Source organism: Leucoraja erinacea, chromosome 8, assembly GCF_028641065.1.
Source record: "Leucoraja erinacea ecotype New England chromosome 8, Leri_hhj_1, whole genome shotgun sequence".
NCBI classification, from domain to species: domain Eukaryota; kingdom Metazoa; phylum Chordata; class Chondrichthyes; order Rajiformes; family Rajidae; genus Leucoraja; species Leucoraja erinaceus.
The window spans coordinates 14331211-14344145 of NC_073384.1; the positions used below are offsets into that span (position 1 = coordinate 14331211).

A 12935-nucleotide genomic window follows, 5' to 3' on the forward strand; every position below is an offset into this window, starting at 1 on the left:
GGGGGCGGTAGGAATGGAGGAGCTAAATACAATTAAGATCACCAAGGAGGTGGTATTAGGGAAATTAATGAGACTGAAGGAGGATAAATCCCCTGGGCCTGATGGATTACATCCAAGGGTCTTGAGGGAGATAGCGGTGGGGATTGTGGATGCATTGGTGATAATTTTCCAAAACTCCCTGGAGGCAGGAACGGTCCCAGTGGATTGGAAAATGGCCAATGTAACACCTATATTTAAAAAAGGAAGTAAACAGAAGGCGGATAACTATAGACCGGTTAGTCTAACATCGGTGGTGGGTAAAATGTTAGAGACAATTATTAAAGAAACACTAACGGGGCACTTGGATAAACATGACTTCATCGGACAGAACCAGCATGGTTTTGTGAAGGGGAAGTCCTGTTTAACGAATCTGCTCGAATTCTTTGAGGAAGTAACAACCCGGGTGGATAAAGGGGAACCGGTGGATGTGGTATACTTGGACTTCCAAAAGGCTTTTGACAAGGTGCCACATAAGAGACTATTGCTAAAAATAAAAAATTATGGGATTGGGGGTAATATATTAGCATGGGTAGAGGATTGGCTAACAAATAGGAAGCAGAGAGTGGGGATAAATGGTTCATACTCGGGATGGCAACCGGTAACTAGCGGGGTTCCGCAAGGGTCGGTGCTGGGACCCCAGTTGTTCACAATTTATATAAATGATTTGGAGGAGGGAACCAAGTGTAATATATCAAAATTTGCGGACGATACAAAAATGGGAGGAAAAGTAGGGGATGAGGAGGATAGGAAGAGTCTGCAAAAGGATATAGATAAGCTAGGTGAGTGGGCAACAACTTGGCAGATGAAATTTAATACTAATAAATGTGAAGTCATTCACTTTGCGAAAAAAAATGATAGGGCAAGTTATTTTCTAAATGAGGAGGAGCTGCGTTGTAATGCAACGCAAAGGGATCTAGGGGTATTAGTACATGAATCACTGAAAGTTAGTATGCAGGTGCAGCAAGCAATCAGGAAGGCCAATGGAGTTTTGGCCTTTATTGCTAGGGGGATTGAGTATAAAAACACGGAGGTCTTGCTGCAGCTGTACACAGTATTAGTGAGACCACATTTGGAATACTGTGTACAGTTCTGGGGTCCATACTTAAGAAAGGATGTACTAGCCCTGGAGGCAGTGCAGCGAAGGTTTACAAGATTAATTCCTGCAATGAGGGGATTGACATATGAGGAAAGGTTAAGTAGGCTGGAACTCTACTCTTTGGAGTTTAGAAGAATGAGAGGCGATCTCATTGAAACATATAAGATCGTGAGGGGCCTTGATCGGGTGGATGCACCGAGGATGTTCCCAATGATCGGGGAAACTAGAACTAGGGGACATAGTTGCAGAATAAGGGGGGGCTCTTTTAAAACTGAGATGAGGAAGAACTTCTTCACCCAGAGGGTGGTTAATTTATGGAATTCACTGCCCCAGGGAGCAGTGGAAGCAGAAACTTTAAATATATTTAAGACTAAAATAGATGGTTTTTTAGCTGCCAAGGGGATAAGGGGCTACGGGGAGAGGGCAGGGATATAGACCTAGGTATGGTTAGTATAGTAAGACCTGAGTGATCTCCTGGACAAGTGTCGATCGCCTAGATTGGGGTCGGAGAGGAATTTCCCGGATTTTTTTCCCGAATTGGACCTGGGTTTTTATCCGGTTTTTTGCCTCCCCCAGGAGATCACGAGGTTCTTGGGGTGGAGAGGGGTGATAGCGGTATAAAGGGGAGGGTAGTGTCTTGTGTTCTGTGTCTTGTGTCTACTGTTTGTGGGTAAGTGTGTCTGTTTAGTGTTCAGCCATGAGCGAATGGCGGTGCGGGCTCGATGGACCTGGTGGTCTGCTCTCGCACCTACTTTCTATGTTTCTATGTTTCTATTACAAGCAAAGCTGCCTTAGACATGGGAGTAAATAATGCTGGTCATGAGAGTAATTAATGGATAAGTAGACGAGGAGAGATGAAAATGGTGTTTGAGGTAGAACATAAACAATGGAATAGGAATACTTTATTGTCACATGTGACTAGGCAATGAAATTCTTTGCTTGAATACACAATGTATACAAATAGCGGGCATCTACGGCGCTGACAGTTAGCCAATGATCAGCCAATGATTTCACTGAACAGACTCAAATGGCTGAGCAGCCTACTTCGTCCTTATTTCATACGTCCTTTTTCAACTTGACTATGTTATACATTATTAGCATCTTTCCCTTCCTCATGAATTTCAATCCCCTTAGGATCAGGTGAATATTCCAGACTTTTTATGATTTTTGTACCTGTGTAATAACTCTGATTGAGCATTGTCACATAAATATACATTTTCAAAACACAGCTCTCCAGAAATATCTCGACCAACATTTTCGTTATTGCTTTCAAACCCTTCCACAATTTTCCCCTTTCAATCTCTGTAATCTCCTCTACGCTTTTAATCATTGTATGTTTTCATGATTTGAATACAAACCACTGAACATTCCTGCATTGCCCCATCTTTGGTGGTTATAACAACTGGCAAGATCCAAAATACGTCATCCTTTCTTTGTCTTTAAGATACAGTGCATTCAGAAAGTATTCAGACGCTTCACTTTTTCCATATTTTGTTACGTTACAGCTTTATTCTAAAATGGATTTTTTTTTAAATTGTAATCATCAATCTACACACAATGCCCCATAATAAAAAGCAAAAACAAGTGTTTAGAAATGTTTGCAAAGTAATTAAAAAGAAATAACTGAAATATCTTTACAAAAGTATTCAGACCCTTGACTCTGTACTTTGTTGAGGCACCTTTGACAGCGATTACAGCCTCAAGTTTTCTTGGATATGACGCTACCAGCTTGGCACGATTGTATTTGGGTAATTTCTCCCATTCTTCTCTGCAGATCCTCGCAAGCTCTGTCAGATTGGATGGGGAGCGTCGATGCACAGCTATTTTCAGATCCCTCCAGAGATGTTCGATCGGATACATGTCCGGATTCTGGCTGGGCCACTCAAGGAAATTCACAGACTTGTAACAAAGCCACTCATGCATTGTCTTGGCTGTGTGCTTAGGGTCGTTATCCTGTTGGAAGGTGAACCTCTGCCCCAGTCTGAGGTCCAGAACACTCTGGGGCAGGTTCTCTCTGTACTTTGCTCCATTCTTCTTTCCCTCCATCTTGACTAGTCTCCCAGTTGCTGCCGCTAAAAAACATCCCCACAGCATGATGCTGCCACCACCATGCTTCACCGTAGGTATGGTATTGGCCAGGTGACGAGCGGTGCCTCGTTTTCTCCAGATGTGACGCTTGGCATTCAGGCCAGAGTTCAATCTTGGTTTCATCAGACCAGAGAATCGTGCTTCTCATGATCTGAGAGTCCTTTAAGTGCCTTTTGGTAAACTCCAAGCGGGCTGTCTCCTGATTAGTGGAGTGCTGCAGATATAGTTGTCCTTCTGGAAGGTTCTCCCATCTCCACAAAGGAACTGGAGCTCTGTCAGAGTGACCATCGGGTTCTTGGTCACCTCCTTGACCAAGGCCCTTCTCCCTGATTGCTCAGTTTGGCCGGGCGGCCAGTTCTGGTGGTTCCATTTGAAGTTCTTCCATTTAAGAATGACGGAGCCCACTATGTTCTTCAGGACCTACAATGCTGCAGAAATTGTTTTATACCCTTCCTCAGATCTGTGTCTCAACACAATCCTGTCTCGGAGGTCTACAGACAATTCCTTTGTCTTCATGACTTTGATTTTGCTCTGACATGCACTGTCAACTGTGAGACCTTATATAGACAAGTGTGTGCCTTTCCAAATCTTGTCCAATCAATTTAATTTACCACTGGTGGACTCCAATCAAGTTGTAAAAACATCTCAAGGATAATCAATGGAAACAGGATGAACCTAAGCTCAATTTTGAGTCATAGCAAAGGGTCTGAATATTTATGTAAATGTGATATTTCAGTTATTTATTTTTAATTACTTTGCAAAAATTTCTAAACACCTGTTTTCGCTTCTTCATTCTGGGGTATTCTGTAGATTGATGATAAAAAAATGAATTTAATCAATTTTAAAATAAGGCTGTTACGTAGCAAAATGTGGAAAATGTGAAGGGGCCTGAATACTTTCTGAATGCACTGTACTTCTTAAATCTACTCTGGCCAAGCTTTGTTTTGATTGTTCTGATATCTCCAACTCCTTTGAGTATATCTTCTTTTTTTTTGACACTCCTATAAGAGTCTGGTTAAATTCTGCTTGAAAACACCCCTGCAAGGTGCTTGAAACGTTCAGATACATTAAAGGATGTTATAACCTTTTGTTGCTTACTTTAGGGGGAAAGGTATAAGTCTTTAGAGTAGGATGGAACTATCAACATGGACACATAGCCTGTTAATGCAATGTAATCTCTTTATGTAATCTTATAAATGTGCTAAACTCAACAAGTTCATCTGAAAGCGTCACAATCTGACATGGATAGAAAATTGTTTTGCAGACAGGAAACAGAGAGTAGTGATTAACAGGTCTCTTTCAGAATGGCAGACAGTGAATAGTGTGGTGCCACAAGGCTCGGTGTTGGAACCGCAGCTATTTACAATATACATTCATGATTTAGATGAAGGAATTATAAAGTAATATTAGCAAATTTGTAGATTACACCAAGCTGGGTGGCAGTGTGAACTGTGAAGAGGAGGTTCTACTGCTGTTGTACAGGGTCTTGGTGAGACCACACCTGGAGTATTGCGTACAGTTTTGGTCTCCTAATCTGAGGAAAGACATTCTTGCCATAGACGGAGTACAGAGAAGGTTCACCAGACTGATTCCTGGGATGTCAGGACTTTCATATGAAGAAAGACTGGACAGACTCGGTTTGTACTCGCTAGAATTTAGAAGATTGAGGGGGATCTTATAGAAACTTACAAAATTCTTAAGGGGTTGGACAGGATAGATGCAGGAAGATTGTTTCCAATGTTGGGGAAGTCCAAAACAAGGGGTCACAGTTTAAGGATAAGGGGGAAATTATTTAGGACCGAGATGAGGAAAACATTTTTCACACAGAGTGGTGAATCTCTAGAATTCTCTGCCACAGAAGGTAGTTGAGGCCAGTTCGTTGGCTATATTTAAGTTAGATGTGGCCCTTGTGGCTAAAGGGATCAGGGGGTATGGAGAGAAGGCAGGTACAGGATACCGAGTTGGATGATGAGCCATGATCATATTGAATAGCTGTGCAGGCTCGAATGGCCGAATGGCCTACTCTTGCACCTATTTGCTATGTTTCTATGATCTTATAGAAACATATAAAATTATTATGGGATTGGGCACGCTAGATGCAGGAAACATGTTCCCGATATTGGGGAGTCCAGTGGCCATAGTTTAAAAATAAGGGATAGGCCATTTAGAACCGAGATGATGAAAAACCTTTTCACACAGAGTTGTGAATTTGTGGAATTCTCTGCCTCAGAAGGCAGTGGAGGCCAAATGCACAGGATGCATTCAAAGGAGAGTTACATAGAGCTCTTAGGGCTAGCGGAATCGAGGGGTATGGGGAGAAGGCAGAAACGGGGTACTGATTGTGGATGATCAGCCATGATCACACTGAATGGTGGTGCTGGCTTGAAAGGCCGAATGGCCTACTCATGCACCTATTGTCTATGTATATAATCTGAAAGATCATACAATCTCAAGAGGAAGTCATTCTTTTCTTCAGCACCATGTTGTCTGAAAGTTATTCAATTAATTCTACTTTCATTTTCTCTGCTGCAGTACATTTCTTAAAAGTAAATTTCAAAATCAAATCTTTACTAGGCAATGCTTGCTAGACCATAACAAATTGCTGCTAAATAAATTTCCAATCTTCACCCTGGATTTCATGCAAATTATTTCACTATTTTTCCTCTGGTTACTAATTCACATTCCAACAGAAACAGTTTGTACCTCTCTATATAAGAAAAAGCTTCATAATGTTGCTCACCTCAATAACATTTCTCTGCAGTCGCCCTTCCTTTGCTCTTTTTCCTTCTTCTAGGAGAATAATTGCAGCTTCTCTAATTGATCCACATAACCGTAGTCCTTTAGCCCTGCTATCATTCTGGCAAATTTGTTTTGAACTCTTCCCAAAATTAGATCAGTACTATTTAAGTTACAGTTCAAACTCCACATCTGCCACTTTAAACTCACCTGTCCATATTGCGCGAAGAATGTATCCGTATGTCGATGTAAAGTATCAACGGCCTTAGTCACTATATATGGCAACCTTTCTGTAATGGTTAAGTATGCAAAAGACCTGAAAAGAAAAGGATTGTACATTAGCAGGAATTTTAATTAAAAAAGTAATATAAAAGTAATATAATTTAGTGCAGGATAAGATTTGCAGAGAAAGCCTCCTGAAATCCTAACATGCATGTTACTTTACTGGCAAATCAGGTGGCACTCGGGGATGAAGGGATCACTGTGTGATAGTAAACAGCAGGTGTGGAATCTATTGATGCGATGTATCATTAATCACTGCATACTAAAGTTAATTAAAGTATCACTAGAGTTAAGTTGAGTTTATTGTCATATACATGAGGAGAGTGAGGTATAGGTACAATGAAAAGCTTGCTTGCAGCAGCATCATGGGCACAGACTCATAAATTACACATAAAATTTACAGGACAATGAAAAGAAAGACTGTGCAAAGAAAAAGCAAGACATTAACACAGGTGCACAACCAGTAAACAAGTCCATGGTACTGCAAGAGATGGTCAATAGTAATCCATTGCTAAAGTTGATTTAGGGTTGTGCAGGTTGGTTCAGAAATTTGAGAGTGGTCGGATAGTAGCTGTTCCTGAACCTGGTGGTGTGGGACTTCAGGCGCTGTAGTTCTGTTGCTATTTCCAACCTTTCTTCAGCATCAGTCATTCGCCCCTCCTCATCTGGATTCACTTATTGCTTGCCAGTTACACCACCCCTCTTTCTCACATCTTTCTGCTGGCTATCTCCCCTCTATTCTTTCAGACCAGATAAAATAAAGGACCCCGTCCCAATATATCAACTGTCCATTCCCTAGACAGATGCTGCCCGAGTTCCTCCAGCAGATTGTTGCTCCTATTTCAGTAATAGCAATATCACTCAGAGAGTTAATGGGATATCATATACATTTTCACACAAAGGGTGGTGGATGCATGGAACAAGCTGCCAGAGGAGGTAGTTGAGGCAGGGACTACCCCAACATTCAATAAGCAGCTAGACAGGTACATGGATAGATCAGGTTTGGAGGGATATGGACCAAATGCTGGCAGGTGGGACTAATGTAGCTGGGACATGTTGGCCGGTGTGGCCAAGTTGGGCCAAAGGGCTGTTTCCACACTGTATCACTATAACTATTAGGAGGTAGTGGCCTGAACTAGGAACAATTCCATTCCCCAACACTAGCATTTGAAATCATGTTAAACAATATTTCCATTAATTTCTCTACAATTTCATTTCACTGGACTTTCTAAAACCACTTAGTATATTTACAGTACTCTAAATGTTTTAGTTGCATTTCCTGATTGTACTAAAGATTAAGATTATAATTTCCTAATAGCTTGCTTCACCTGTGAAGTGTGTGCATGTGCGGGGCCTTTCCAGTGCATGTGCGGGGTCTCGGGTCGGCGAGGCCTGTGGAATCAGCGACATTTTCCACATGCTTTGAAGTTATATATTACGGAAATTAGTTGCTTAAAGCTTAAATAAAGTTGAAGTAAATTACGAGTAGCGTAAAAGTTTCATTTGCCTCACAACAATTTAAGCAACTCAATCTGAGAAGTTAAGCAGTGTGACATCGAGATGGAGAAACGATTGAAACCACAATGCTTGGATCTGGATCCCAATTCACCTACTGCTGCAAAGGAATGGAAGCACTGGCTTCGTACACTAAATAACTTTGATGAGTGTGGCGACGGTGCACCAGACAGATTGAGGACATTAATAAGCTGTCTCTTATGATGTATATGATTACATAGAGAAATGTACAACTTATGATTCTGTTATTGATGTACTAAGCAGACTCTTCGTTAAGACACCCAATGTAATATTTGCTCGACACCTCCTTGCTACTTGGAAACAAAAATCTGGTGAGTCACTTGATGAATTTTTACAAGAACTTCAAAGATTTAGTAAAGACTGTGCCTTCAAAGCAGTTGGTTGGTTTGGCATCGCCTTTTATACGACAGAGACTATTAGAAAACAAAACCTTGAATCTACAGTCGGCTTACAATCAAGCTTACTCATTTGACTTGGCTCAGAAAAATTCAGATGCTTATGGCTCATCTAATGTGTATTCTGATGCAACTACTACAAAAGAATCTCACCCAAGTACTAATATGGAACAAGCTGAAACAATTTCTACTGATAAATGTGCCCTTGCTGCAGCATATACTTATTCAAAAAGGAAGTGTTACTTTTGCAGGGGTAATATTCATAATAGAGATATGTCCTGCTCAAGAGGCAACTTGTAATAGTTGTGGCAAGAAGGGACATTATTCTAGAGTATGCAAGTCCAAAGCAACTACTAAAGGTGTGACTGCTGCCATGTATATGCCTTCTTTATGTGTAATTACAGCTGCATTTCCTCAGAGCTTGTCTCATGCAGCTACAACGGTATCCATCAATGGCCATACACTTAATGTGCTACTTGATTCTGGCAGTTCAGAAAGTTTTATAAGTGAACAAGTTGTGTCTCTAACTATAATTTCTTCAAATAGAGAAATCTCGATGCGATGGCTCTGACAACTGTCAATACTCAAATTATTGGATCTTGTATTGTAGACTTTATTCTGAACAAAATTAGTTATAAATCTGTATGTCTTGGTATTTTGAAAGATTTGTGTAGCAATTCTAGGTCAGGATTTTCAGAAACAGCACAGATCACTTCAAATAATGTATGAAGGAACTATGCCTGATCTTGTATTGTCAAAGCCATCAGTATTGTGTGTTTTTTCTGCTGCATCTGTTGAATGTCCTTCATTATTCACTAATTTATCCCCTAAGTGCAAGCCAAATGCTACAAAATCAAGACATTTTGGTAAAGATGACAGAAACTTTATCGACACAGAAGTAACTAATCTTTTACGAAAAGGTATCATAGAACCCAGCTCTTCCCCTTGGAGGGCACAAGTTGTCGTGGTTAAGGACCCCTTGGAGAGACAAAGAAAGAGACTCTGCATTGATTACTCTCAAACTATAAACCAGTTCACGGAGCTTGATGCATATCCGTTACTTCGTATAGAAGAGATTATCAATGCATTAGCTAAGTATAAGATATTCTCTACTTTTGACCTAAAAAGTGCTTACTACCAAATTCCTTTGAAAGAATCAGAGAAGAAATGCACTGCGTTTGAAACAAATGGGAAATTATACCGCTATTGCAGTTCCTTTTGGTGTAACTAATGGTGTGGCTGTTTTTCAGAGAGGGATGGACAAACTTGTTGAACAAGAAAACCTTGAAGATACTTTCCCTTATCTTGATAATATAACTATTGCAGAGAAAGACCAAGCTGAACATGACGAAAATGTACAACGGTTTTTAGAAATTGTACATTCTAAAAATCTAACATTAAATGCGGCAAAGTCAATAACATCAGTGTCATCAATTAATACTCTTGGTTATTGGGTTGGAAATGATTTAATCAAGCCTGATCCAGAAAGACTCCGCCCATTCCAAGAGATACCTGTTCCAGCTATATTAAACTCTCTACGAATGGTTCTTGGTATGTTTGCATATTATGCTAAATTGATACCAAATCTTTCTGACAAAATTCAACGTTTGATGAGAGCAAAATCTTCCCCCCTTGACTCTACAGCAATTGGTGCCTTTACTTCTTTAAAGAAACAATTAGAATCTGCAACATTACATTTGTTGTTGAATGAGATGCCTCTGATTTAACAGTATCAGCAACATTAAATCAAGGAGGACGACCAGTGGCTTTCATGTCTCGTACTCTCCAAGGTAGTGAATTGCACTACCCACCCGTCGAAAAGGAAGCTCCAGCAATTATTGAAGCAGTGAGAAAATTGAGTCATTTCCTTGCTCGCCAGCGCTTCACTTTGATAACAGATCAGCATTCAGTAGCTTTTATGCTGGATAATTGGAAACGAACGAAGATTAAAAACAGTAAAATTCACGAATGGAGGATTGAATTATCTGCATATAGTTATTCAATTGAGGACCGCCCTGGTAAGGATAATGTTGCTCCGGATACATTAACTCGAGCAGTTTGTGCCTCTGTTCATTCTTCTACACTCACTGATCTTCACAATGGGCTCTGTCATGCTGGAGTCACTTGTTTGTTACACTATGTTCGTTCCAAAGACGTACCTTTCTCTACAGAAGATGTGAAGATGACATGTGCTTCATATAGAATCTGTGCTGAATTAAAATCAAGGTTCTTCCGTCCTGAAGAAGTGAGATTGATCAAAGCTACTCAACCTATGGAACGTTTGAGTATTGACTTCAAAGGGCCTTTACCATCCTCCTCTCAAAATGTTTATATACTTACCATAGTTGATGAATATTCAAGGTTTGCATTTGCCTTTCCTTGTCCAAATATGTCAGCTGCTACGGTTATCAAATGTTTAGATCAACTGTTTTCATTCTGTGGATTTCCAAGTTACATACATTCTGATAGGGGCACCTCATTCATGTCAAAAGATTTAAAAGACTACCTTTCTAACAGAGGAATTGCAACAAGTAAAACAATACCATAACATCCTACTGGAAATGGTCAGATTGAGAGGTATAACGGAATCATTTGGAAAGCAGTGAAACTGGCCTTAAAGTCAAATGACATACCAGATCAGCAGTGGGAGTGTGTTCTACCACATGCATTACACTCCATCAGAACTCTACTGTCAACTGCTACCAATACTGCACCGCATGAGCGGTTCTTTAACTTCAAACAGCGTTCTTCTAGTGGTGCTTCTCTGCCAACATGGTTGACTAGCCCTGGGCCTGTGTTGCTTCGTCGGTATGTCTGATCAAATAAGAATGAGTCTTTTGTTGATGGTTGAACTGACTGATGTTAATCCTTCTTATGCAACTATCAAGTATCAGGATGGACGTCAGTCAACTCACTTCCTGACCTTGCACCATGTCCGTCTTCTCCATCAGCTCCATCACTCCTTGATAATATTAATCGAGAACTTCCTTCAACACTCCCATCATCCCCTATGAAAACTTCTATAAGTAATTCTAAAATTGAAAATGTAAATAACAATATGAGTGAAGTTGATGACCAAGCAATATGTGTACCACCAGCTATTGAAACACCATTATCTCCTGACGCTCCAGTGCTGCGATGGTCATCAAGACATATTAAACCTCCTGATCGTCTCAACATAAATAGGAGGGGAGAATGATGTGTGTGCATGTGCGGGGCCTTTTCAGAGTTTGAGCATATGCGGGGTCTTTCCAGAGTGTGCGCATGTGCGGGGTCTCGGGTCGGCGAGGCCTGCGGAATCAACGATATTTTCCAGATGCTTTGAAGTTATGCATTACGGAAATGAGTTGCTTAAAGCTTAAATAAAGTTTAAGTAAATTACGAGTAGCGTAAATGTTTCATTTGCCTCACAACAACCTGTATGTTAGCTTACATTGACGTGTACATAGACAGTTAGTGCCCTCCATAATGTTTGGAACAAAGACTCTTCATTTATTTATTTGCCTCTGTACTCCCCAATTTGAGATTTGTAATAGATAAAAACACATGCTGTTAAAGTGCACTTTGTCAGATTTTCTCGACCCGAACGTCACCTATTCCTTCGCTTCATAGATGCTCCCTCACCCGCTGAGTTTCTCTAGCATTTTTGTCTACCTCAGATTTTACCGTCTCCAGTACGGGGTTGGTATTGATGGCACTGCCCTGAGCTGGTTCATCTCCTACCTCAAAGATAGGAGTTTCTCTACTAACATAGGCAACTCTTTCTTCTCCCCAGCTAGCCTCTGCTGTGGGGTTCCACACGGTTCCATCCTTGGACGTATTCTCTACTTCCTGTATATGCTCCCCTTAGGCAAAGTCATTCAAAGGCACGGCATTTCCTTCCATTGCTATGCAGATGATACACAACTCTATCTCCCCCTGAAGCCCAAAAAATGATCAAATCTACTTAACCTTATCCACTGCCTCGAGGATATAAAGTTTTGGATGGCCCAGAACTTCCTCCAACTAAACGAGAGTAAGTATGAGGTCATCCTTCTCGGCCCCTCGGACTCAATCAAAACGTTGGCAGGCAACCTTGGAAACCTTACCCCATAACTCAAACCTCATGTCAAAAACCTTGGCGTGATATTTGACTCAGCATTGAAATTTGACAAACAAGTCAATAAAAGCTAGCTTCTTCCAGCTTCGGACGATTGCTAAAATAAAACAATTCCTCCAGTTTGATGACCTCGAAAAGATCATCCACATTTATCTCCTCCCACCTCGATTACTGCAACTCTCTTTACACTGGCACCAGCCAATCTTCCCTGTCCCGCCTGCAACTGGTCCAAAACGCCGCAGCGAGACTCCTGACGGGCACCCGAAAAAGGGACCACATCACCCCGATTCTGGCCTCTCTCCACTGGCTCCCTGTGCGGTTCCGAATAAATTTCAAGATCCTTCTTTATGTTTACAAAGCCCTTAACGGGCTTGCCCCCACCTACATCAAAAGTCTGCTTACACACACCACCTCCAGGTCCCTCAGATCGTCCGACTTGGGGTTACTGAACATCCCGTGGTTTAAGCATTTCGTTGTCTCTGTACTGCACTGACAATGACAATTAAAATTGAATCTGAATCTGAAACTCAGGGGCGACCGCGCCTTTGCGGTTTCAGCTCCAAGACTGTGGAACAGCATCCCTCTTCCCATCAGAACTGCCCCCTCCATCGACTAAGTCGAGACTAAAAACTCATCTTTACTCTCAAGCCTTTCTTGACGGCCT

General features: G+C 41.1%; 1 protein-coding gene across 2 annotated transcripts in view; it reads right to left on the reverse strand.

Moving 5' to 3' along the window:
- armt1 (acidic residue methyltransferase 1) overlaps positions 1–12935 on the reverse strand; it is a 31190-nt gene that overhangs the window by 13026 nt on the left and 5229 nt on the right. For both annotated transcript variants that reach the window (XM_055639012.1, XM_055639011.1), the window contains exon 2: positions 6170–6275. In XM_055639012.1, the coding sequence (XP_055494987.1) occupies positions 6170–6275 (106 nt within the window). The remainder of the gene's footprint in view (positions 1–6169; positions 6276–12935) is intronic.